This window comes from Aquila chrysaetos, chromosome 3, assembly GCF_900496995.4.
Source record: "Aquila chrysaetos chrysaetos chromosome 3, bAquChr1.4, whole genome shotgun sequence".
NCBI classification, from domain to species: domain Eukaryota; kingdom Metazoa; phylum Chordata; class Aves; order Accipitriformes; family Accipitridae; genus Aquila; species Aquila chrysaetos.
In genome coordinates this window covers 40080482-40108316 of record NC_044006.1, presented here as the reverse complement: position 1 = coordinate 40108316, position 27835 = coordinate 40080482, and the positions used below count along the sequence as shown (strand labels likewise).

Below are 27835 nucleotides of genomic sequence, written 5' to 3'. Positions count from 1 at the left end.
GACAATAACAAACCTTACTTCTTATTCTTTATACCTGGCCATTTCATTGTGGCTGCTGCTGATTTCACCTGCGGTCCCATAGTTAAATTACCTGCTGGGTTTTGGACATCTCTGTAATACCTCCCCCATACCACTTGTTGGTCCCAGGTTCCAACCCCTTTCATGCATGCCGGTGTCCTCTCTGAAAAGGAGAAGTGTTGCTGGCCTGAACTGGGTTTCCCAACCACATGAACTGAGCAGGCCCCTGTAAGAAAGTTTTCACAGGAACTAGACTAATGAATGATGGAGGTCACCCATAACAGGTATATCAAAATTTCAAATATTCTTTATTTACCTGAAAGCCATGATAAGAAAGATTTGGAACTCTGCCTTATTTAAACACTATCTTCTCCTGGTATGTCTCAGTAAATTACACACAGTACCTCTTGCACAGTATCTTCCCTCAGCTGAGGCCCAGGCATTTTCTTCCTCTTGAGTTTGGCATCTTGAGTCTGTTCAATACTTTTAATTCCATGCTCTGGTCTTGAAGAAAAATTTCCACTTGGCTAAAGTCAAATGGGTCAGCATTCCCCAAACTTACATCATCTGTAATTTTTTGCTCCTTTTAATAAAATTGGGACATTTCAGAGATAACTTGTTCCTGTCTCATCTCCAAAACTTTGTCTTTCACACAGTTTTATCTGCCTAACACCTCACTTAGATGCAACTCCATGACGTAAAACATAGTATCAAGCAGGTAAGCTATATAAACAAAGTAGTACAGATTTCACTCTCCTTGGTTTTATACGGAAATTGTGCACTCTCTCTTCACAAAAAACCCTAATTAATAACAACCTAAGAATTTTTATTATATCATGGTATTAGTCTGTTTTAAAGCTATAAGAAATGCAGTATTAATTCTTCTTTGAGCTTTTTAAAAGCTCAGTGAAATCCAAATATGTTATCAATATGTTATCGCCTCCCCACAGTTTCAAACTCTTTGCTTTCCATTTTCCAGGTGTCTTGACTTATTAAAATGAATTATGCATGTTACTGTGACTATTCAACAACTTTTCTAAAAATCCAACGTAAGCTGATTTCCGACAGCTGACACAAAATGCTGATATAATTCAAATACTCTCATTAAAGGAGAAACAGTATGAAAATAACTTTTTATTAATTTTCAAATATAAAACAAGAATATCTGCATTTGCTTATCCAATGCAAATGATCTGCCCTGTGGTCAGTCCCAGCATTAACTCTTACAGATATTTTACATCATCATAATGGATTATGTTTAATCACTGCAACATATAAAAATCAATTTTTAGGAGTTAAAAAGAAGAATGAGACAAAATCGGTGACCAGATCCAACGTTGTTCCACATCCCTTGCAGAGCAGCCCCGAGAACATAGCAACTCTGCCATCACAGCAGCCTTATGCTCATTCATGAGTTGCATCCATTCTACAGATTTTATCTTCTTGCACTTCTTAGGGCTCCTAAGGATATTACCTTTCTTGACTCAAGCATTCCCAGTGCCACATGGCTGTTCCCACACACAGCAAATAGTGGTACCTCTAGTCAGACTGTGGTACTCTTGCTCTTGTCAGATACTAGCTTTCTGCACGAGTGTGCAGAGACATTCCTCTGCCTAACAGTAACCCATGGCCTTTGCCAGACCCAGGCTGAAGTGCAAGAACTAATAAGCCAAGCTTTTTGCAACAAACCTAACTGTAGGCCAGGATCCCCTGCCAGCCCAGTCCTCCTCCCTCTTGGGTCATCCAAGTGCCTACCACTAGTTAACTAACACTTAATGTCAATGGAATAATAGACAATAAAGCAATCAAAACCCAAATCAGAGCCAGAATTTTCCCTTTTACCTATGTAACAACAAAGAACCTCCCAGTGCACTTAAGAACAGATGTAAATATAAAGTAACCTGCTTAGTAGTATACTGAATAGTAGTTGCTGTACGCCATGATAGAAGCATAGAGAAAGAATTAGTTCAATTTTAAAGTCTGAGCTCTAAGTCAGATTGTCAGATGCAACAACAGATGAAAACACAGTAGATATAACCTCAGGTAGGCCAATTATCCACTTTAAAGCATCTTTGCATCACAGTCAGTGTGAGTTGGGCACTAAGTTTCTATACAGTAAATACATTATATGAAGAACCTTTGTTGCACAATTAGCCAGCCACAGCATGAATGCTGGTGGTTGCTTTGTGATGCCAGCCAAACTGAACATTAAGCTCCAGCCCAACACTTTGTTGTTGTTGTTCTGGTGAGAGGTTTTTTTGTTTTTCTTTTTTTCTTTCATTGTTGTTTGGTTTTTTTAAATGCTTCTGATTATAAAGATTTATGACCTATTAATCCTGGAAACCTCACTAATAAATCCAGTCCTGTTTTCAGCCTATAAGGATGACAGTGCCTTTGTAAAGAGCAAAGCTTCAAACAAAAATCTAAGGGTTTTTTTTTTCCTACAAGCACCATAAGTCCCAGTTAACAAAAGCAAATGCAACAGACAAAAACTTCGCCCTTAAGTAAGTCTCACTTTTTAATACACTACTTCTACCTGCAGTAGAAGCTGAAAAAGCAACCTTTAAAATTATGAAGCAAGTATCAACCCAAGGGGCTTCAATGCATCATGAGGCCAGTCAGCACTTTGTCACAACAAGATGCTTTGTTTTGGTCCTTACAGGACAAAGTCTCTAACAAGTAGCTTCCTAGTGGTCAGTTAAAAATGAAGCTAGTATAACTGCAGACTGCCAAAAACTTCTATGTTTCAGTCAGCATAAACCCCTCAGCTTACTCCCTTTGTCCAGAACACCCAAGATTTTAATTCACAAATCTTGATAGGTATGACTCTGAGGAAAAGAAAAAGTATATAATTTTATCATCAGTGTTTCTGTACAATCTGCTAGAAGGCCTGGTATACATCCATGTGTGTCTCTTTCATTTTACAATTACTTAATTTCAGCATGTAATGATTCCTCTAATAGCAGTTCTAAAATCTCACTTTGTTCCAATGCTTATGTAAAATAGAGTTGTACCAGTTCCACTTCTGGAAGGCAATTTAGTTTTGCTTAACACACTGCCTTGCACCACCATTATCTTCATCTTCTACTACAAGTTAGAACGGGTCAGCCAGGGAAATTCCTGGAAGCAAAACCCCCCCCCCCAGAATAAAAACATATCAGAATGGACAAACATTAAGAGGAACAGGATACAAATATGTATTAACTACCAGATGGAATCCACAGGAAATAAAGACTGCTCAAAATGTTTTGTCTCATTTTGTCAGGAATGAAAAGGAACAACCATAAATTCTGGAAACAGTCATTAAAAGACACTATGCATTAATAATAGCTAATGGAGAAAAAAAAACCAAAACAAAAACAAACCAAAGAACAAGGAAAGCAGATGGAACAGTGTAAAAGCACCCATTCTCCTATCTTGCAAATCTAAAGACAATCTTTCTGCCTTGCAACTATCTCTGCTTTCTCTGCGGTTTAAGTGATACTTCCAGAGGATTTCAGAGGCTTGCCCACATGAAGCTTGCAGAAAAAGAAAGGGAAACATACACATACCTGTTTCTTTCTCTCAGACTGTGGATCAATCATTACATTTATAAGAGAAGGTGTTTGCTTGTCAGTCAGGCTTGCTTTCAGAGCATTCTGCAATTCTTCTGGAGTTTTAACAAAGTATCCTTTACCTCCAAAGGCAGGCATAATTTCCTCATAGTGTGAATTCGGCAAGAGAGAAACAGGAGGTACACTGTAATGAAATGGAAACACTCTGATTAATGGCAGGGAAGAATTGCCAGACTGACCAATTTAATTACTTCAGCACTGATTTTAAAGTGTAAGATGATTATTGTGCTGGGCCGATGAATTCTTCCGGTCTGGAAGAACTATGTTTCCTATACCGCTTAAGCTGTGTTTATAGGGTAGCATACTCATTTTCATCTTCTGGAGATGTTCCTGAGCAAAGCTTTAGTCTAGCTCTCTTGGTACAGAGATCTCAGCTGCAGAAGCCCAGTGTAAACTCAGAACACAAGTCTCAGGTAATTTTGGAGATTATCATGATTTTGGAGGTTAGCCCACTATGAACTCTGTACTGTGTGGCCTGAACTGCTGCAGGAACCTGAGACAACTAATAGAGAGTCATCTCTCTGCTGCACTGCTTGTAAACAATAGTGTGGAATTAGGTTGGTTGCTTGCTTTTGGTAACTGGTTGTTACTTACACAAACTTAGGTCAGGACCAAGTTCACTATGAAAAATTTCAATCTGGATCACAAAGCATTAAAAGTGAAGAGAATGACTATTTTTGTCAGTTCTTCCTTAATTAACAGGGCATACTTTGAAGATGCTCACCATGTAGCAAGATCTCCAAACTTTGACATCTCCTTCCAGGCATCTGCATCCAAACCAGTGTAAATCCCATTGTTGTTTACTACAATAATCAGGATTGGCAAGTTGTATCTATAAAAAAAGATGCATTTGGAAGAATTCTGAAATACTTGCACCCTTCTCTAAGGTGTTAAAAGTGTTACTTTTCCTTAAAAGTAAAATAAATTAAAAAAAAAAAAAAAAATAACTTCCACCTGAAACATGATCTACTCATCACTGGTAACACATGTCACAACAGCATAAAAACAACCATGTATATTTTTTGGCTTGTTTTCATGTGCTTTTAAGAGTACCCCATCTAACAGTGGTGTCCTTGGCCTTCTAGTTAAATTGATCCCAGCAATATGTGAAGAGAGTCTTCTTGAGCAAAAAACAGTTACCTGCAAATAGTCTCCACTTCCATCCCAGAAAATCCAAAAGCACTATCTCCTTCTATGCAGATGACTCGCTTTTCAGGTGTTCCGTCTTTAGCTACCATCGCAGCTGCTATAGCAAAACCCAGTCCAACTCCCATTGTTCCAAAAGTACCTGCATCAAGCCTAAAGGGAAGAATACAGAATTACTAGCCCTTTATTTCTACTCAAACTTTTAAGTTAATCCATGGTAACTCATCTTTACTTTTAAAAATTTGCCATATACTATTCAAATACTGTTTCATAAACAATTGGTATAAAGAGATACCAGATATAGAGATTATTACAGTCAGTCAAACTTTTGATAAGACTGCAAATGTTTTCAGTGATATAAACACACTGGAACTTTAATTAAAATTAGGAACTCTTATACACTAGTTGTACTACAATAAAGAACTATTCCTGTATGCTTTTAGCTTGCATAGTAACAATATTTCAAAAACATTCAATTATTGTAGAGATAGGCAGACTACATGAAATCTTTGTATATATAAATTCTTTGAAAATATAACTAGAAGTCTGAAAGCCATCGGTTAAATACTGTTGTTCAAATTTTAGTCTTCTGTTCAACTTTTGAAATCAAATTGAAAGCTGTAATTAAGTTACATCACTTCAGTCAGAAGCACATAATGGACACAAAAGTACATAAAGAACTAGATTATTCTAGGGTTAACTTTTCATATTTGCTTTCAGATACGCGCAATGCAATCTGAAAAGAGAATTGTTAACATTACTGTGCCCTTGTTTTAAATAAGGGGGAAAAATGCAAACTCTTCCCCCAACTTTAGTGGAAGTATGGGGGTTTTTTTGGTTTGTTGGTTGTTTTTTGTTCACAAAGAAGTATTTAGGTTCATTTATGACTTTAGTGCTACTTTCACAGGAAGACGCAAGCTTCACAGTCAGATCAGAAGTTTGTCCTCACCAGACAGAACTCACCTTTTCCCCCCATTCAAGAAACAGCACTTAATTCCTACTTACACTAAAACTAGACTACATATAATGATTGAAGTGATATACCAACACTTCCAAATTTGAATACCTACATTTTAGGCATGCAGGTTTATGTGAAAGGGTGCCCAATATATAATTCAATTTTCAAAATTAGTTGATTCTTCTTAAGTTGTCCCCATTTTTAGGTGTGTTTCAAAGAAAAACTATTTGTATGAATTCTTTTCAACATGAGAATCCCAATGATTGTTTTTATTTTACCATGGACTCTGAGCACAAAAATAAAGATCTAGATCAAGGAATTCAACATGATTCTCCTCACTCACTTCCCACAAAAGAGTGAGAAGCTATCACCATTCTGTTGCAGAGCACACAGACAAGTTGCAGAGAATTGTTAAAATCTATGACAGGACACCAGTATATGAGTGGAAAACTTCCCTTAACCCCTCTCCCAACATACTAAACTTTTTTTTTTTTATTTAGAACCTTTAAAAAGGATTACAAAAATTCTGGACCATCATACTTTGCAGCTAAATGAAAACATTTATACATAGATCTAGCCTGTTGAGTCAGCACAACAAAGAAAATACCACACCTTTGACGGGGATAGTAATTTGGAAGCATAGTTCGTCCAATGTCCATGGTGTTTGCTCCCTCACTTACTAAGATGCAGTCCTTGGGTATCAGTTCTCTGATGTGATGGAAGACTGTGTAATAATTCATAGGCAGGGATTTCTGTAATGCTAATCCCTTAAAAATAAGAGATATTAGTAACTCCTACGGATATAATTTATAATAAGGTACAGAACTGAGACATGTAAATAGTAATGATGGGAATAAAAATGTACTCTGCTAGGTAAGGCTGAAGTATTTGGTCTTTCATGCACTACATCAAGGTCACTCCTTCTGTACCTATCCTGGTGACACAATGTATTTGTCAGAGGCTCACTCAGCTCAGCAACCCTTGGATGGCCTATCATTAACAGGAAGCTATTAAAACTCAGTTTAACCTGAGAGGCACATTGTCCTGGTTTCAGCCGGGATAGAGTTAATTGTCTTCCTAGTAGCTGGTATGGTGCTATGTTTTTGAGTTAGGTATGAGAAGAATGTTGATAACACACTGATGTTTTCAGTTGTCGCTAAGTAGTGTTTAGTCTCAAGTCAAGGATTTTTCAGCTTCTCATGCCCAGCCAGCGAGAAAGCTGGAGGGGCACAAGAAGATGGCACAGGACACAGCCAGGACAGCTGACCCAAACTGGCCAAAGGGGTATTCCATACCATGTGATGTCCCATCTAGTATAGGAACTGGGGGGAGTGGGGGCGGGGGATCGCCGCTCGGGGACTAGCTGGGTGTCGATTGGCAGGTGGTGAGCAATTGCACTGCGCATCATTTGTACATTCCAATCCTTTTGTTATTGCTGCTGTCATTTTATTAGTGTTATCATTATTAGTTTCTTCTTTTCTGTTCTATTAAACCATTCTTATCTCAACCCACGAGTTTTACTTCTTTTCCCAATTTTCTCACCCATCCCACTGGGTGGGGGGGAGTGAGTGAGCGGCTGCGTGGTGCTTAGTTGCTGGCTGGGGTTAAACCACGACACACATGAAATTTTTCTGCACATATGTTTGACTATTGATAACCCTAAGTGAGCTGTCATCTGTGTGCTGGGAGGTAGTTCAAAAGAGTGATCTGCTAGAATGAATTTATTTTAGATCCCAATCTTGAAACATGCAGAATATGAGTTGCATAAAGTTAAGCACATGCCAAGCATCTGTGGTCTTTTGGCCTTAATAGCTACTTGCTTTTAACACAGATTACACTTTCACCAGCATTGTTAAAGAGCTAAACAGCACAATTACAGAAGAAAACTAAGAATGCATCTTCACGTAAGCTAGCTTCCCCTTGGAGTATTTGGAGGTACCTGGAGTACCTGTCCATTGCTTGGAAGTCATTGCCCATAACACAGCAGCTCTGGCTGTGGTCTTCTACCACTGGCTTTAAGAACCCAATCCCAAAGTTCAATGACTTCCACTCAGTTTGAATTTATACAAAACCTAGAATACTTAACTTACAGTTAAGTATTAAGACTTAACTTACCAGTTCATAAGCCTGACAGGAGTAAGCCTGTACCAGAATGGTATAAATTTTCAAAGTCTGGGTTACGTGACTGTCAGAAGTAATTGAGGAGCTTGGATATAGACCAGTGACAAAACTGACTATGCATCAATACCTGTTAAGGTGAGAAGCCTCCTCTTTTTTTCAATATAATACTACCTTTGATCTTTCTTCATTGGTCATTATTTTCGCTCTCAGCCTCTTCCACCACTCTGAATTAGAAGGATATTTCAATGGTCTTTTGCTGAATTCTTCTAAGAGCTGGAACAACATTGAAATGTTGCAGATATTTCTTTCAACATATCCAAAAACCATCACAAGCATCAAGAAAAATGTTATCAAGAAAGATCCCAGCACAACCACAGTAACGCTAATCAGAATCTTTAACATTTAATTTGGGAATAGACTGGATGCACAGTGTATGTTGCCTGAACAATGGTTTTCCTTGAACAGTTTGTGTTGGTTTGTTTGGGGTATTTTTTTTTTTTTTTTAACTGGTAACTTACTTTATATATATCAGAGGAAACCAAGGTCAAAACAGGAGGACACCTGACATTACATTACCTGCTTAGTCACAGCGTTTATGTCACCTAATAAAATTGCAGCTGGCCTCACATTATTCCCCAGCTCTTCTGCACAAATATCAATCTATATTTCAAAAAGAAAGACCACTGTTAACTCAAGGATATTAAAGAGAATTTTTTTTCAGTTCAAGTGAGGAACATTGTCTAACAATGTCTTCATACCTTATTTTGGCTGTACAGATAACTTCCTCTGCCTTTCATTGAAATGACATCAGGAAATCCTTTATTCAAAGTAAAATCCTCTGGTACATACCCATTTTAATAAAAGTTCATATATATCCTTAAATTGACTGCTTGCTTCTTTCAAGCTCTTGCAGACAGTATAGAGCTTTATTAGAACATTAAGGAGAATAAGGTGGTGATTTTAGTGATAATTATACAAGAACTAAAAATCTAGGCTTGGGTATACCCTTAAGGTCTATATAAAGCAGTAATTTTCTTACTGAGAAAAGTTTGTGTATGCCACTTGGCAGTAAGAATTTGGCTAGTATGAACAAACTGAAAAGTAAATTGCAGCCACTGAAGAAACTTATCCACTTTCTTTAGCAGTGATGTATGACACCTCTAAGGTTACATGGAACACTGACTTATGACCAGGTCACACAGACTATGAACTGAATTAGTATTTTAATACTAACCCTTGACAGTGAAAAAAATTAATTTACGTGAGATGAAAAAATATTTTTCTTTACATTCTTCAGAAAAAGGAAACATAAAAGATGTATTATTTCATAAGTCAAAAGGAATTCTAGCTTAAAAATGTATGTTATTCCTCTAGAAAAGATGCAAAGTTTGGAAGCCAAGATTATGTTCCAGATCAGTGAAGGCAGGCCAGTCAGCACACCGAATCAACTACTACTCTTTGATCACAGACTCTAAGGGAGGAGATTTTTTTTTTTTTAAGGACATAAACAATTTAATGACTTGTCTTTCTAAGAGCTGGCAGATTGCCAAATACATTAATTAGTTAAATAGCCTTTCTTTTCTTCGACTGACTCTGGATCTAAAAGCAATACTATTTCAAAAAATCCAGCGGAGAGCACTGTCAAACAGTATGAAAGGTTTCACAATTTCAAGACAATTTGCTTTCAATCACAGAAATTCCAGTGCTCCAAAGATCACACAAGTATCATGAGTCTAATCCTGTATTAGTCAGCTACATAGAAGTGTCTGCCCTCCTCATTACAGCACCAAGTCCTTGATAGCTGGAACAATGCTGTAACCATTTTTAGAAAAAATAAGGAAGTAAAAAAAATAAAAATTTAAAGAAGTCAGAAGTATTTCTGGAGAACTACTGTAATATGCACTGTACTGCACTGTCCATAGGGCAGTATTTGCCACATGAAGTACACTACCAAAATAATTTACAATAACTGCTCTAGGCAATGCTAGAACACAGAGGACTTCCTTCAAGTGACAATCATTTTCATGCTTACCTGAATAACCTTTACATCTTGTCGAAACCTTGGTGGAAGACCAAAATGCAAAATCCAATTCAACCTTGCACCAAGCAAGATGATTACATCAGCATGCTGTAACGCCCTAATAAAGGGAAATAAGAGAATCAGATAAAGATAAATTATTATTAAATTCAATAGTGTTTTCAAAATTAGAAGTAATCTTAACCACCACAGCAAACCCCAGAATATACATATACTCCTTCCTTCCTCTAAGCTGCTTGCTTAGCCCCAAAACCCTATGTCCTTTTACACAGCCAATCATCAAGGCATTCTTGAGTTTAGGAACTCAAGAAGAAAATTACTCTTTTCCTGATACACTGTGTTTGGGAAAGGAATCATTACACTAGGAGACTAACAAGATGCTATAATGATGCTGAGGTTAAAGCAAAAGACTCACTACTGTGACACTGGCAACAGTGGGTGCCAAAATTAAGATTGTTGTGGACCTCTCAGTTTAGACTCGTGTTAATCTACCTTTCAGCTGGGTAGACAATATTTGGTATAATATTTTATTCTCCATTTTTCTTAACAGCATGCTTAACAGTGATAAAGCTAAGATGTTCAACAACGGAAAATATTTTAATCTCTAAGTATATAAATGCTCCACCTGCAAGCTGACTCTGTGCATATTCATACCTAGTAGGGCTCTTATAGTCCATTCACATTAATTTTGCCAAAAGCCAAAAAAACCCCTTATAAATTACTTTAAACATAGTCCTTCAGTGTAGTTTTAAATACATTATTTTTCTTTTTAGATGAAGTGTGATTTAGTGATGGTGTATTGCAAACACCATGCAGAGACAGCAGATAGCAAAACTTCAACTGCAATGTGTGCATCTTAAGCTTCTGTTTATGGTGTTAAAATAAAAAGCTAGTAGTTTGTCTAGTGCACCAAGTTAAATGTTTAACATAAACTGTTTGCCTGTTTCATTTTATGTTATGAAATACATACTAACAACATTGATACATTTACTTGCCATAGGTTTCATAGTTACAGAGTATTAGCTCTCAGATAAAGTATCTTCCTGGCCAGCATTCTAGGCATTGTTAAAAGTGATCCACCTAAATCTGTTGTCTCTTTCCAAGCAAAGATCTTCAGTGCTCTAAAATGCAGTGTAAAATGTGGTTGAAAAATTTTTGTTGTATGAATTTTGGCTTCCCTGGCATGTGTAGACCACCACAATTCCTAGTTGTTTCTCAGATGTTAGGATTAGAAGCCTTGTTTTATATTTACGTTGATCTTGCTGCAGCTACACAATTTGGATGGTTATCAGGAACTACTCCTTTTGCCATTGGTGTAGGCAAAAAAGGCAGTCCACAAAGGTCCACCAACTTTCTGATGTTGTTTTCAGCATGTGAATAAGCAGCACCTGAATGAAATGAAAAAGACTGCTTAATACTACAGAAACCTACTGTATTCACTTCAACTTCAATTAACCTGATTACATTCATGGCAGAAAGAGTACTATTTCTCATTATGAAAGCTAACTGTTATTTTTCATTCTGGAGAACTCAAAACATAACATGCCAAACTACAGGTATTTGGGTTCAAATTTCCCATATTTTTGACAAAAGCTTTTTTTTTTTTTTTTTTTTTTTTTTTTTAAGACTTAAGCTGAACTACTTAGCTATTTCTGTAAAGCAGGGCAGGGAAGAACAGGAGATTTTGTTTATCTAAAACAACAATTTTGAGTGGGTGAAGTTTGGTATTATGGGGCAGAGACTTCTGCAGCAGCAACAGGAGATGACCTTTGTGCTGTGTCATGCCATTTTTTGCTTGCCCCTTGCATACCGTCGTACCACATGCTCCATAACAATCTGTCCAAACAGGTCCACTATAAGCCTTTAGTGAAAAAAGAGAAGCCCAAAGAAGATCTTGTAAAGATATGTGTTTGTGCATACATTTACTGTGATGCTACTTTCAGTTCATGGCTGCTCAAATAAGGTTGCCCAGGCAATCTAGAATAACTGATTGGTCCTTGTGCAATGATTTAAGTCCAAGAGCCTTAAATCCTGAAGAATAAACTTCTGTATTTCTTCCAAAATTTCTGCTAACAAAAATATATAGCAGAAAGTCCAGATACATGTTAAGTAGATTCTCAACTGTTGACATCAACAAAACATATATCTATGTATTTTTGAGTTTTCTACCTTTCCCTTTCAAAGTACACCCTTTTGTTCATGTGTATCAAGCCAGAGAGAGGGAAAAAACCCCAACCTCTCCCGATCTACCTTCTGTCTATTATTTCATTACCTAATCAATGATAAGATCCTTCTCATCTCAATCATTTCACTCCCTGATTAAACATAGAACCTCTCTCCAAGATATAGATCGTTCCCACATCTGCAGGAAAACAGATTGCGTGAAACAAGTTGGTTACATCAATTCTGTTACTAGCAGACCCATATCTTCAACAGAAACGCCACTGCAATGACTAACATTCCACAAGGAAGGACAAAATACGTGAACCAGCACAGTGAATAATTATCCTCTATCTTTAGGGACACCTCTATTTCAGGAATGAAATACACTGGCAGAGTACAATGGAAAGTCTGTAAAACAGCATTAACAGCAACACCTGCTGTGTTGCTTCATGTCTCCATACAGGCAGGCTGGCACTTTCAGTCAGTCCAAATCGAAAAATGACCTTTGGTTATTCTGATTCTTGCTATATATGCCAGAGCATCAGACAGAGAATATCACTTCTGTATTCTAACAGAATTTGTTTGGAATTTTGGAAGCGATCCCTTGGTACTGGCTCTAGACTTAAGACAACGGTTATCCAATTTTTTTCTACTTAAACTTTTATTTTATCAATTGACTTTTTTCTTAAACTAGATGAAAAAGACAAGTTACACAATAGAATAAAAATATTCTAAAAACAGAGCAGATTTTAACATCAAATTTCGATGAAGTTTGTGGTTTTTGTTTCGGTTGTTTGTTTGTTTTAATAGAGAGCGAAAAGGACATGGCTAGCACTTATAGGGAAAAGAAATCACTTTAGTCGTTGTTCTTGTCCCAAACTAGTACAGTTCAAAGCTACATTAAAGCATGCTACCTTTGCCAATGATTAGCAGAGGCTGCTTGGAAAGACCAATGATAGATGCTGCTTTGGATACAGCAGAGCATTCGGCCATGCTGATGGGAGGTGGCAGGCAGCATTCCACGTACCTAGAAGTCAAGCAAAACAAAAGAAGCTCCTTAAAAAATTCAAAACAAGAAATGTTGAAAGACAGAACTATTGTTTGGCATAAAACCCACAGTTGCTACACACCATGTTACAGCATTTATCAGAACAGGATATATTTTTTTTAAAACAGGCTTTGAAGTTTTTCTTGCATGTTTCTTCAATCTCATAGGTAGTGTTTTTCCAGAGATTTACAAAGTGACATCATTGTATTACGATCATGTTAATTCATTCCTTTTTGCACATTGCATTGCAAACTATAATCTATATCACATTATGATGGAACGTTAAATTTAGAGGCTGGATTTTCTTGTTTTAAGAAAAGAAAATACAAGAGTAACTTAAAACTAAAATTTCTTTTATTCAGTGACTTGAAAAATAATGAACATAATCTTTACGCACTTGACAGAGCTCTTATTCACCTGAAGATTCACAAAATCCCCAGGTATGTCAATATAGCAGGAACCTGGACGACCATACATGCTGGTTCTTACAGCCTAGAAAACAGGTAATCACAGTTTTAACCATGGTTTGAAAGGATTTTAAAAATCTTTGTGTGTAAATGTGGTGGTTTAACCCCAGTCAGCAACTAAGCACCATGCAGCCGCTCACTCACTCCCCCCCACCCAGTGGGATGGGTGAGAAAATCAGGAAAAGAAGTAAAACTCGTGGGTTGAGATAAGAACAGGTTAATAGAACAGAAAAGAAGAAACTAATAACGATAACACTAATAAAATGACAATAGTAATAATAGAAGGATTAGAAGATACAAGTGATGCACAATGCAATTGCTCACCACTTGCTGACCGATGCCCAGTTAGTCCCCGAGCGGCGATCCCCCTCGCCCCCACTCCCCCAGTTTATATATTGGGCATGATGTCACATGGTATGGAATACCCCTTTTGCCGGTTTGGGTCAACCGCCCTGGCTGTGTCCTGTGCCAACTTCTTGTGCCCCTCCAGCTTTCTCTCTGGCTGGGCATGAGAAGCTGAAAAATCCTTGACTTTAGACTAAACACTACTTAGCAACAACTGAAAACATCAGTGTGTTATTGACATTCTTCTCATACCTAACTCAAAAACATCACACCGTACCAGCTACTAGGAAGACAATTAACTCTATCCCAGCTGAAACCCTTCTGTAGGCAGAGAAGGAACATGCTTTTTCATATTGCTGAATCACCACAAGGAAAGCTCCCACGGACTGATTTATACCAATAAATTCAAGTTTTGAGAACTATTTACATATTGCCTTATATGCCAGCTGAAGCCTTTTAGTAGATGCACAGTATTAAGACTGTAAATTTTTTGTTTAATTTACAATGAGAACTGCATTATTAGCTGTTGTGTTTGGAAATACTAAATTAAACTTTGATGCTGAATTCTATTTAAAGTAGCACAAAGAGAAAAAGCAAGACAACCAATGCCTCCATTTACTATTCCTTTTGATTCCAGTTCTTCTATTACAGGTGGATGCTCTGCTGAATTTGCACTTCTGGAAACAGTATCATTCTATACAGAATTTAGGCTGACATGGCTGAAGCACTGCTACAGCAGTAGCAAGAGACTTTTGTAATCCTTTCTGAAAGATTGAGATAAGGATGTGTTTTCTCTTACTCTCTCAAAAAAACCCACCGAACCAACAACCAAACTCAAAACCCAAACACAACCGTCCCCACTGCCCTCCCCTCCAAATCTCCTTCACACAGTAAGTGCTAAAAGAGCTGGAGTTTGTAGTATTACATTTCTAGTTATTGCACCTCTCCCCAAAAGCATTTATTTCATAAAAAATTTCCAGCTCTGACTGAAGCTAACAAAAAATGCTGCAGGGATCAGTAAGCATCAGGTTGGACCAGAATCTATTTCTAACCTGTTCCACAGCATTGTTCATAGGAAAAACCTCCCTGGTTGTTAATTTAGACACTCAACCATCATCTAACATCTGCAGGATCAAACTATTTATAGTACCAACTATATAAAAAATAAACCCTCAAAACTTATAAAGGAGGAGACAGTTACCTGATGTCCTGTTGCTAATTTAGTATTTTTTCATACCTTTTCAATAATAGCAGGAATAACTTCTAGGCTGCTTGGGCGGACAGACAGTTTGTTGTACAGCCTACCAGCTTCAACCTGAATAAATGCATATAACCATTACATTGATTTATCAAAGTGATTTGCTCATTACCATCTCATTTCAACATGAATAAAATGGAAGAAATGCCAAATGGAAAGCAAAAAGCTGAAAACTCCAACATAGAGAAATGCAGTTCCTCAGCTGGTGGAAACTGTCAAAGCCATACCCATCCCCCTGAGTGCTTAAGTATTTTTTTTTCCCCCAGAAAGTGGTACTTCTTTTCTTGGAAAGTTTATTTTGCTTTCTTCCATCTCAGAAAGAACAGACAGAGAAAGGCAATTTATACCAGCTGAGAACCTAAAACAGAGCATGAATTCTAACATGAGTATGGACAAGACATTCCAGGTAGTCTGCTGTATTGACACAATGTGAATTTTAAACCAGTAGATGGAGCAAATCAACAGCATTATAAGATCTGTTAGGAAATGTTAGTATTTGGGATTGTTATTCCTACACTAATGAAGAAACAACATCAATTATTTAACTGAAACCTTTCTGCAGAAAGTTGTATGTCTGTGTACCTGTGGGAATTCTTGGAAAGCTCCCATGGTTTCCTGATTTCTGTCAGAAGAGCCTCCAATAACAATCAAAGGCCTAGAAAAGTATGTAAAAAAAAAACAAACAAAAAACAAAAGCCAACCTTAAGCATACATATATTTTTTTATAACTGCAATCACATCTGTAAACTTTCCTTATGGTCAAATCCTACTAGTCTTGGGATCTTCTGCACCTTCAGCATCCACAGATCTCAACAGGAATACAAAGTGACCAGCACAATACAGAAGTGGATTCTAAGTATCAGCGTGTCAGCCCTTAGACTTAGTAGCAGCTTGTGCGTCACTAATTTTAAGACAGTCTGGCCATATTAAGTGATCTGTATCTAGCATAAAAATTCTAAAAGCAAGTCATATTGCTAGCAATTTCCATTTAAGTTTGATAACATGGGTGACAAAGGTGGTTTGACAGGAATGGCAACAGCTAATCTAAAAAGCTATAAAGTAATGACTGATCTAAAAAGCATTAAGATGTTTGTTTATAACAGGCATTGTAACATGCGCAAACACTAGAACTAAAGAAACGCAATAGGAAACAATCTCTTCAGAAATATTAGATTTTATTTGTATACAATTTGGAACACAGCAGAAGTTAGTTGACTATCCAACAGCACTTCTCCCTGCATTCAGTTTTTAGTAAAAAACCCCAAAGACCAAAGAGATGAACAAAAAATTAACACGCCTACAAGCAGTCCTGTTCTTAAATTAGTTCATGGATATGTGAGAAAGGCAGCATCAGTTTAGAATATGGGTTATACACTCCACAGGAGCATGTTTTTATTATCATTTCCACAAAATACAATAAATTGTTTTCCTACAGTGAATGAAAACTGGTCTTTTATTCAGTTTTTAGGTCAAACTCCTTAAAATGCTAAATGCTGAGCCAATAAAAGAAAGCTGTCTTATTAATCTGCTCATTCATCCACACTAAATTGAAATATTGGGTCAATACCTTTCTAGGCTTTTTCTCCAAAACAATTTATCTTCAGATATAGCCTTTCCTTTGACTGCATTTATCTATACAATGTATTAAGCTGAAACATTTACAGTGTGCTCAATGCATAATCCTAAATTCAATCACCCATAAGATTTGGGGATATGTGTATCTCGATCCCAGCTTCATAACCAGGCCCTTTCTCTGCCACAAATCAAAAATCTCAGTTCTAATCCCCTGACACAGTGAGGTAAGAACTTCAGACTGTATCTTACCTCTGTGAAAAATCCTTATGGAATATTTTGTGTATGCTCTAGATATTTTATTCTGCCGATTCTCTCCCCTCAGCAAAATGATTATCCATATGTAAACAGTTTGTTTCACAATGACAAACCCTGTGTTCCTTTCAATTATCTTTTTCAAATTTATTTAAATGTTTTAATAAACAAAATAACTACTACTTTCCAATACAGAAATATAATTAAGAAAATGCTCTACTGTTAAGAAAGCCAACTCCAACAGCTATATCTTGAAAAGATTTGGTTCTACTTTTAAAGTTTACATAATTTTAACCAGGAAGAAGTTTTACCCCTAATGAAATCATCGTACTACTGTCACAATACCGTGGACATTTTAAAGAGCAGTGCTTATAAATTAAGTCAAAAACAACAGTGAAACTAATAAGAATAGCAACCCTTATGGACTTGCAGGAGAAGAACTTCAGTAAACTGAAGAAAATTTCAACATCAGCTTCAGGTAAAGAGTATGGTATTTCACCATGCTACTGTATACTGAATCTTACCAACTATCTCAAACTCTTCTTTGGAGTCTATTCTCATAGCCAAACTGAGATACAAAAACTTTTGCTCAGAATGAGGCATGAGAGAAGGCGGCAGCATGGTAGGTAATTTTTAACATGAAATATCAAAAGGTTTTACCCTCGGAAATGCAGTTTACCAAGGCCTCATTAGCTACCTAGTTGGCTAGATTTACATGTCCAAGAGCTCACTGTGACAAGCTTCCAGGGTAAACCAAAGGCTCTTCTACTCAGCCAACCTGTGCTCAGGCAATAAAATCTAAAAGCACAATTGGCAGCAAATTGTGCTATCAGACTGCTTGACTTTCTTCCAGTTGATACCGGAGAGGTTTCTTTCATCTGGAAAAGACTGAAACAGAGCACAATCAGAGGAATGGGTCTCCAGGCTCAAGGAGGACAACTCAGACTGAGCTTTAATGACTCTCGCTTAGTCAGAGTTATTTAAAGTCAGAACCAGCAGGGTCAGTTCAACTATTACCTTACTTTTGCAAGAAATGAGACAAAGCTCAGCCATTGTAGCACATTAACAATTCCAGGTGTAAAGCCATGGAATCGCATGACACCTGGGAGATACCGATGAGGGCTAACCTTGCCCTACAAATTGGTCTCCTCATGCCACTTCCTCGCAGGGGATGGTATAGAGCAGGAGACTTAACACCTTGTTGCCACAGAAAGGGGAAGACCTCTCTAACTTCTGCTCCCATCTGCATAATCTACTCCCTCCCTTGCCTAGGTGCTTGATGCTTGCCCGACTGCAGAGTAAGCTGATTTAGATCACTTATCTAACATGACTTTATTCTGGCAAAAAGCCAACCCAGCAAAAATAAGTAAATAATGAACTGAATGTGATTGTTAAGGCAGACAAGTGCCAGAGCTGTCAAGAGGGCAAGCAGCAGAAGTACATGCCCAGAAGAAAGGTGAGGAGATGATACAGGCTTATGTTCCATTTCATGGCAGACTGTATTACATCAGTGTAACCAAACCCCCCAATGTGTATCGTATTTTCCTTTCTTTTCCTTGAGCTACTCCTGCTCTTCCCTTGCAACACTCCTTCTCTGTAGTACCTGCCCAAGTACTCATGTTGCTGTCTAGTGAAACAGGCTAGAAAGCAGATTACTTAACAGAAAAATCCCTAGTCTTCCTCTCCAAAGCATAGCACCCTTTCTTACAATGGTAATGCCAGTCAAAAGTAAATGTGAAACCATGTCTGGGATTCTCAAACACTCAGTGGAGGGCCTACTAACAAAGGAGCCAAGGAAAATTAATTTCACTAGGCTAAATTTAGGGTTTGCAAATGCTTACTTCTCTCCTTTTGGCACATGGCAGGCAAAAGGCAAGCCAGATGCAACCAGTGGAAAAAATCATTGGGCAAACACTGTGGTTTGGTCAGTAAAAACCAATCCTCCTACTATATTGTCAAATTTTCTGCCAAACTAGATGAGTCACTCCCTTCACCTTTTGCCAGGAGTACAGGTTTACGCAAGATCAAGTCAGGTAAACAGACCTCATCTCAAACAAAATTAAGTTTGTGAGAAAATAGAAATGCCTCCTGCAAATCCATAAGCAAGTGCCATGAATATGACCAAATCCATGACTGTTCAAAAGCAAGGTTTTAATGTGATTTTTTTTTTAACCTAAGGTCACATAGGGACAGCAAAACTTTATTCAATAACTCATTTTTTAAAAAAAGAATTTGAACACCAGGGGTCTTTTTTCAAAGTGTCAGAGACTTGATTTTTTAGCATTTCCATTATTGAGCTTCCCTTGTCCCTCAGCCACTGCTAACCTAATGCTCCAGAGGATGTGCACTTGGTATTACCAGAGCTCCTACCCAAAGTATCTCATACAGCTTTCTGAACAGCTTTCAGTGGCAGACCAGCTAAAGTTGCCATGTCCCTCTGAAGGCTTGTGGGAGTAAACGCTATCACTCTGTACATTATTTAATTCAATACTTAATTACTGCTCTAAATGTCTGCATGGGGAGCAAATACAGATTTTAACAATGCAGTTGTCAATTTGTTCACATAGGAAATACAGTAATTCAAAGGCAATGTGGAATTAAATTTAGAAAAACCCTCTAAGACTTTCCACGATCAATAAAGCATTACAGGCTGAATATTGACTTCATTTTCAAACGTATCCATACAATCAGGTATGCTGATAGATTTTCCAATACATGCATAATGGGGTAGGACAAAAAGGAGACTTTTATGCATGAGAATACAAAAAATGGAACTAAATTACTTTTAGGGTTGATAAATGAAGAATTCCCTTCTCGTTACCCACAAGAAAGAAAAAACAAAAGTCCTATACTAAATACAGTGGAACTCAACATCTGCAACAAATAACAGCAAACAATTATTAGAATTTTAAAGGGAAGTAGTTAAATTACCAGCAGTTCATGGTTGCATTTGCCATCCCACCAAATGCGTGTAAAAAACCTGGACCGGACACTACAAGACACACTCCTGGTCTACAGGGGAGGGGAAAAAAAAAAAAAAAAAAAAAGAAGAAAAAGATGGAGAGAAAAGGAAAGTTAGCACAGGGAACACTGAATAAATCACCAACAAAAATTAGTAAGATGCTGAAATACAAAATATTAAAGTTTTACTCATGTCATCAAAATGCACAAATGGCAAGGATTTGTATGAAGGACTGAAGATAGACATGGGAATCAGAAATCATTTAGCTGTACCAACCCAATTGAAAAAGCAAGTGAACAGTTGGTATGTGCCACCCACACAGAGGTCTGCAACATACACAGGCTTATCATAACACAGCTCCTTACTTCTTTTATCACATTTACTCCATCATCTAGCAATTATATGGAACTTGGTAAGCCACTTATGTTTGCATTTTTCTCAACTGCACGTTAGCACTAGATATCAATGAAGAAAGCTCACAATGGAAGAAGTGCATCTGTTTCAACAAAAATTTTATTACAGTTTAATTCAGGCAGAGGCACTTGTTATTCCATGTGATGAGATAAAAATGATCATTCTTAACTACTAACCATTCCCTAGTAGCTTTACAGACTCTTTACATATTAAAAAAAAAAATAAAAAAAAAAAAATCCTACTTTCAGATGATTATTCAAATAAAGAAAAACTACAAAACTCTGTAACACAGGTGTCATGCTTGCAGACAGAATACAGAAAGATCACCTGCATCTTCGGGTCTGCATTTGTGAGCAAGCAGACACCAGATTTTACTTCAGAAAAGGATTCATGGGATACCTAAGAAGCACAACTCAAGTCACAGGCCACAGAATGCTTCCCAACAACATTAAGAGCAAAATGCAGTAAAAGAGGAAAAGCCAGTACTTTGTGTCAGGAGAAGCACAGGGGAGACTCGAAGGCATATGATCAGTCTCTGTATTGATAAGATATTTGTTGAACCATACACCCAGATGATGAGATTGAGGTATAGCAGGTCCACCAAGTTGCAACAAACAATGGTGGCATGATTTCTGCCCCTCATACCAATGGTGTTAAGCTACTATTCAGATATTAAAAAGGAAAAAATAAAGGAAGTTATAAGATGGACAATATTATATGAGCTTAAGCACCTTCTTGCTCCTGCTCTGATAGATAACAACAGAAATATTGATAACTTTTATTGACAGTTATTTTAAAATTCATGTTCCATTTTAACTGCCCTACATCTGCACACACTAAAAACACCCAGCTCCAAAATAGAAAAATGTTCCTAGCTTCTGTTGAGTCTAACACAGTCAATATTATAAATTACATTATTATAAATATAAATAAATATGGAATGTACCTGCCAGTCAAATATCCAACAGCAGATGCAGCATAACAGGCCTATTGAAAATACTGGAGTTAATTATACAATTATTATTATATATACATTTCATGATATCTTGTACATAACTTTCAACAACAATACTGAAAATCAGCAGGTACAGAATTTTCCCTGATCATCAGAGCTTAAATGTAAGTAAAAGCACCCCTTTACCCTCCCCATTATCAGGTGTGTTCATGAAGGTTTATGTGAAAAATCTCAAGACTCCTCTCCACATTTCAGGCTCCTGTTGTTCCAGGATATTACATAAGGAATATTTGGGATTCAAAAAAGAAAGAACAACCACATGAAAGAAAACCCCTAAAACCAGGGAAGCAAATTGAATAGAACAACATATGAAACTTCTGCCTTCCACTGTCTTCTGGACTAACACAGAAGAGGGATTTGCAGGAGAAAGGCAACAAACAGAAATCCAGCCATCACTGGAATAACTTGTTGTAGTTCAGAAATTAAGCAAAAGGTTGAAATCACACACTGGAGAGATTCATCAGAAGATTAGGGATTGTCTTTTACAAGCTGAGCTGCTGAAGTACTTCTCACTCCATTTCTGGCACCACACTTAGCTTTAGCTACTTTTGACATTATAAACAAAAATTGTGTTTTGAATAATTTTCACAAAAGTAACACCTACAACATGTGTTAGCATAGCTTATCAGCAGTACTATTAAGGAGTATGTTTTTATGCTATTCCTGTAGTGATATTAAACATTCAGATAGAAATTTCACCTGGTAACAAGACAATATGTGATCAAATAGAAACAGAAGTTTACAGGTGACCCAAGAACTCCAAAGGATTCACATATATAACATTGCCAACTCCCTTATATTCTCATGCTTTTGTCTTGAATTCAGCAAGGTCTAATACTTAATGGAAAAAACTGATTTTGTCATTTTTTTTTCTTTCTTTTTTTTTTTTTTTTTTCTCAAGGTAAGATCCTGGTCTTGCAGCCTCCCTCTTTCATTTTTAAACAGAGTTGAGATTTTGGGGTTTTTTGTTTTATTTTGTTTATTTATTTATTTGTTTTGTTTTTTAGTTTTTTTAAGTAATATTGTGGTAAGAAGAATAAGTAACACAAAAGCTCCTTCTAAAAGTTTACAAAGCTACTAGATATTTTCTTCAAACCTATGAGTAATTCTAGGTAACACAGCAATCTCAGCTTAAATGAGTGAAAACACAGACTTCTTAGAAGCTTTTACACGGAAAGAGAAACTATCTTTAATATCCGCATGCTCCTACAGATACAGACCAACTGTCTGAGCAAAAGCGTGGAGCTTAGTAGAGGAATAATAAGAAACCCACATTTTCTTTGCAGCGTTAGGATAAGGAATTGTTGACAAAAAAGTACATTGACAAGAAAAATCTCTTTCTACTTTTCATATGCCTCTAACATGGAGAAGAAAAATGTCACTAATGTTCAAGAATTAGATAACAATTTGACGACATATCTGTGTGCAAAAGTTTAGAAATATTTAGAGTAGGTGTTACTAAAAATCTTGTTAATGGAGCTCAAAGCATGGTGTTGAGTTTCCATGGCAATCATGTTTTAGAACCGACTGGCAAATAAAGCAGCACATAGAATTTGGGTTCATGTACAGTCATTGCCATTAAAACTTTTACTGCTTCTTTCTGCAAGAAAGCAACATGACTAAAGTTATCTGTATTTAGAGGAGAAGAGATCGTAAATAATTTTGAAGGTATAATTAAAAGATTTTTTTGTGTGAACAGTAAGAACAAAAACCCATTTTACTGATGAACTTTGCACACATACCACTAAAATGTGAGTAACAGCACTCATGAACTGTGTTGTGACCTTAACAGATAATCAGCTGAAACCAGATCCTTATATTCCTCAGACAGGCAAGAAGGATGTAGGTATATAAAATGCCATTGCTCATCAAACCCACAATCGACATTAGGAAGAAACGTAGGAAGTCTAGATGTAGGCACTGAACTCAAAAGCTTGCAACCACCCATGAGCGCTGGGTTTGAACTGTAGCCAAAGCAGAGGCCTGTTCCTCCCATACAAGTACAAGCACACTAAGCAGGGTTTAATTAGTCTGTTTTCAACTCAAACATAAGCCAACTAATACAACATAGCAAGTAAACAATGCTTAAGCCCAGTTAAAACAGTACTGCCATGCCTAGGGGCAGGTCTGAGGCCCTTATGTTAATTGCACCTAATGCCCAATGTTCCAGGGCTGGCCTGTAGAGCTTGTGATCGACCTATTGTGAGAACCTGCTGTATTAACCTGAGCGCGGTACATAGTGTCTTTTGTTACCACATACGACTTATGTGCGGGCCTTGAAAATAAGGACACAGGTTGAAAGTGGCGGTCCCAGAATAATAAACAAATTGCTAATGGCCAATTACTCATCACTGAAAAAGTGCAACTTTGAGATCTGGGAAGACGCTGTTTTGCTTTAGGTAAAGCAGCAATGGCTAAGCAAGGGGAAAAAACAAAACAAAATCAAAAAAGAAAAGCAACAGACGTGCAACAGGATAAGGCACCTGTCTTGGCCTCGGAAAGCGCCATCCAGCACCACGCAGTCCATAGTCCAGGCACGGAGGCCAAGGGGCAAGACCTGTTCAGAGGCCAAAAGGTCTTATAAAAAGAGATCTTGAATCTAAGGGGTGGAGAAAAAAGATGCCCACTTTGGTTCCAGCTGCCTTTACTGAAGGGTTGTCAAGCCCGATTCCCTTGACAGCTAGCACCATCAGCAGCTGGAACTGCACCAGCTCCAGCATATTGTATGCTCACAACTAACTTAGGATACGATTATCAAGAAGAGACTGCTTTGAATACGTAGCGATAATTATTAAAGATTAAGAACTAAACATTAGCAATGTGTGTTGTTAATGAATAACAATCTAGTAAAGGGTTTCTTTGAAGTTTAAAACTGACCTGGGTTATCTGTCTTCTAAACAATCACAGAAATCTCTAATTACCCAGGGACAGTACACAAAACACATGCCCCTATTGAGTTGCGACACAACTATTCAGTGTTCAAGGGACATATGGGACACACGTTAAACTGCTTCTAGCAAACTTATGGCATATTACAGGCCACAGGAGATTAGCTAACGGATACTGGTAGTACTAGTTAGGTTTTAACTTCATGCTTTAATGTGGTCTTTCTAGTCAAACAGTTTATTCTGCAGCCTTACGGGCTTTTGCTACACCTGGCCCAGAAATGAGGCAGAAACTCAACCCCTGGAAAAAACTCATATATCTCAGATTATTATACAGCTGCCTTCACCAATAAAGGAAGCAGCTGTATACACATCCTCCACAGCCAGACCACACAACTAATAAACTTAGACAATTAAAACCATGACACGTGTAAACATTAAGTGTATCTTGAATATACTGTGCATAACCTTTTACCTTCTCCTCTGCCAAGCAACTACTCAATGTCTTCACTGAAGACAAAGAAAACAAATCCCCACTACAAGACATATCTTTGCTCATCCTTTTCCACTTCCCAAAGAAGAGAAACCCTGACATTTTGATGTTTTAACAAGTCTTCACATTACTGTTATTCCCCTAAGCAAAAGTATCTCACCATTTAACACAGCAGAATGTTTCTTGTCTTCTTCACTCTAACAGAAGAGAGTCTAATAAAGAGTGATAAATAGGACAGCATCTCATTTGGCAGTGCAAAGCAATCTTTTCTGTTAATTAGACACATGAGGAAATTAATTTTAATCATGTTCATAACCAAAGCTAAAACTAGAATACTGGCTAAATGGCCTACAGGAATATAAAGACCATGTTGAATTCCCAGCCCTTCAAAGGAATCAAATACACCTTTTAAACATATTTATATATGTTTGCCTCTCTCACATGGTACAGATTTTCCATACAGAGGCATGCATTCCTCTGTAAATTCTCACATTCCAATATAAGGATGTAAGGATTAGACAGCAAAAACATACAGCTCATGATCACCTGATTTAGGAGAAGTACTATTATAATATTTTGTTGACATCTGGGACAATCCATGAAGGCTATGAACTACACGGTGGAAAACAGAAAAAGAACACTGGTACAAAATACAGGCACCTGAATACTGTGCGGGTCCAGAATATTAGAAGGAGTTCCTTTTACAAAGTGGTAAAATTCTAATTAATAGTGTTCATAGAGAGACAAGACCCATAAACAAGTTAAAACACAGGAAAAACCTCCTGATAAGATAATAATCGAGCAATTTAATTATTTGTTGGCATCAGTTATGGAAGATTGACAAGCGTAGTAGAGCAACTCTGAGTATGGAAAGCTGATGGCTGATTTGCTAGCAGTCCAATAGCTAGCAGCTAGCTAGCCAGCTTGTATAGCTATCTTTGAAAATGAGGTATAAACCTGAGGTTATTATATTCAACCTCAAATCACTTAAGAAACTACTGAAGCTTAAAGAGTTACTACTGGGGAAAACCAAACAAAACCAGAACTAGGGGCATAACATCAAAATGATAATGAGCTTGAGTCTAATTTCTGATATCCAGACAATGAAGCTCAAATATATACAACTACGAGAATCTAAGTGTATGTTTGTGCTTGATTTTGAGCATTCAGAAGCGTTACAACTTTCTATGGTTTGCTGTTTGGTGAGCTTTTAAAACACAGTTAAGGAAAAAAAGATATCACTATTATTGAAAATAGTCAGGAGAAGTCTATCAGCAGGAAAACCTTCCTCTTTGGACACCACAAGAACAGAACAGAGACAAGGAAAAAAAAATAATCTACCTTTTCAGGCCTGTAGGAAATAACTCCTAAGTAAAATATCCTTCTAAGCAAAAATGAAAAAAATAGCTAAGAAAGTCCTAAAAAAGGAATTAAATTACTACTAGTTAGAGAGAGAATGATAATATTTTCCTAATCTGGAAGGGAAGACATGAGCAAAAGACAATGACAGTAAAAAAATTTAAGGGAAAAGTAGATTGGAAAACGTATATAAAGCTACAGAAAACCAAAAATGGATTGGATGAGCCTCCCAAAAAGTGGCAAATAAAATCTGACAATATATTACTTGAAGGAGACAAAATCGATCTCATTTTTTCTTTCTGTATTGGAATGCTCTGTTCAAATTCTTTTTCTCCCTATTTTCACCCTATCTTCTCTCCCTTACTGGAGAAAGGCATCCAAAAATGAAGAAAGTTGCAATTCCCTTATTAGAACAGTAGGGGGCACTTAAAAATGGAAGTGGGTAAAGAAGAGCAAAAGGAAACACCCAGCTCAATGCACCAATGCTCTCTCTTATTCCGGAATGACTGTAAGTGGACAGGAACATTCAGAGACCACATTCTTTCTAGTAAGAAAACATGAATTGGATTTCATTCTGTTATACAATAGTTAAAAGATAGGATTGGTCCTGCTACAGATAAATACTTACAGCTTGTTCATTTCTCATTCCTACATATTTTATTCCAACTGCTTGGGCTGCAATTGCGATTTCAGTGACAGGAATACCAACAACGCCAAACATGCATTTGATATTCTAAAAAGAAAAATGTTAAAAGAAATCAGAATTGTTTCCAAAAGATAGCTTTAATAAGCACATGCCACGCACAGTTGTACTAACTACACAGGAAGTCTAAAAATAAATTGTAGCAACATATATATATTCACATCATAGAAGTTCACAGGCTGCTGTGGAAACCTATACGATGCCAGCTGGCGTTTGCAGCTCAGTCCTCTGTAGCTGTGAAAGCACCGGGTTTTGGAGGCCTACGAGGAGCAGAACAGCCGGTTCAGCCCGGCTCCTCAGCCAACAGATGTTTAGTGCTTTTTACTGACGACGTCTTACCGGGGACATCCCTGCTACACCACTTTCCGGTGTCTCAGTATGTCAACTTCACCTCCTCTGAAAATTCCCCGTGGCGCTTCATGTTTTTACGCTTTCACAGCAAATGAACACCAAGAAGGAAGAAATGAAGGACCGGGGAAAGTCAACGCCTCACGCCTGCCCGCGGCGGCGGAGGGACCGGCCGGGGGCGGAGGGACCGGCCGGGGGCCCGCTCACTGGCCGGCTGCGGCGGGACCTCCCTCCTTCCCACACAGCGACGGGGCAAGCCCTTCCCGCCCGCCCCCGGGAGAACGGCAGCGGCGCCCAGCGTGAGTCCGGCCGCGCGTACTCGCCTCTCCCCAGCCCCGCGGGCACCCGTGGCCTGACCCGGCCCGGCCCGGCCCCGCCGCGGGGCCGGCGGGAACTGTCCCTGCCCGCCCGCCCGCCCGCCGTAGGGAACCTGCTCGCCTGTCCCCCCGCCCGCTTACTTGAGCCTTGAGGGACTCAGCGATGAGCTGGGCCCCGCTGACAGCCTCCCCCTCCGCACCGCTCCCGGAGGCCATTCCGGTTCCGATTCCGATTCCGACCCAGACCCAGGCCCAGGCCGGAGCCGCCCACCGGGGAAGCGGGCGGAACAGAGCCCCCGGCCGAAGGTCGGGAGCAGTCGAGTGGCACGCCTTCCG

The 27835-nt window shown here is 38.0% G+C and overlaps 2 protein-coding genes across 7 annotated transcripts in view; one reads left to right on the top strand and one right to left on the bottom strand.

The window, feature by feature from the left end:
* BTD (biotinidase) overlaps positions 1-27835 on the top strand; it is a 65294-nt gene that overhangs the window by 20449 nt on the left and 17010 nt on the right. For 2 of the 6 annotated variants that reach the window (XM_041122311.1, XM_041122310.1), the window contains exon 1: positions 27186-27481. The exons of 2 other annotated variants lie outside the window; for them this stretch is intronic. In XM_041122311.1, coding sequence (XP_040978245.1) covers positions 27213-27481 — 269 coding nt within the window. In that variant the 5' untranslated portion in view covers positions 27186-27212. Of the gene's footprint in view, positions 1-26648; positions 26679-27185; positions 27482-27835 lie in introns of those variants that run through there. 2 more of the 6 variants (XM_041122309.1, XM_030010211.2) reach the window with 2 other exon arrangements.
* Positions 310-27835, bottom strand: HACL1 (2-hydroxyacyl-CoA lyase 1). The gene is made up of 17 exons (XM_030010227.2): positions 27641-27835; positions 26760-26864; positions 21326-21366; positions 19935-20015; positions 15759-15831; positions 15156-15233; positions 13504-13598; positions 12973-13085; positions 11148-11283; positions 9890-9995; positions 8434-8517; positions 8029-8130; positions 6349-6503; positions 4773-4931; positions 4357-4464; positions 3570-3756; positions 310-3138 (listed from the first exon to the last, which is right to left on the bottom strand). Exons 1-17 carry the CDS (start codon positions 27713-27715, stop codon positions 3106-3108), a joined length of 1731 nt encoding a protein of 576 aa, XP_029866087.1. The 5' UTR covers positions 27716-27835; the 3' UTR covers positions 310-3105.

Excerpts from the sequence above, each read along its gene's own strand:
- HACL1 (XM_030010227.2), bottom strand. The coding sequence starts at position 27,715 with ATGGCCTCCGGGAGCGGTGCGGAGGGGGAGGCTGTCAGCGGGGCCCAG. Across the intron at positions 15,832-19,934 it reads AATGCAACCATGAACTGCTG|GCCTTTGATTGTTATTGGAG; the intron begins GTAATTTAACTA and ends ATACTTTTCTAG. Across the intron at positions 4,932-6,348 it reads AATTACTATCCCCGTCAAAG|GCTTGATGCAGGTACTTTTG; the intron begins GTGTGGTATTTT and ends TCTTCCCTTTAG.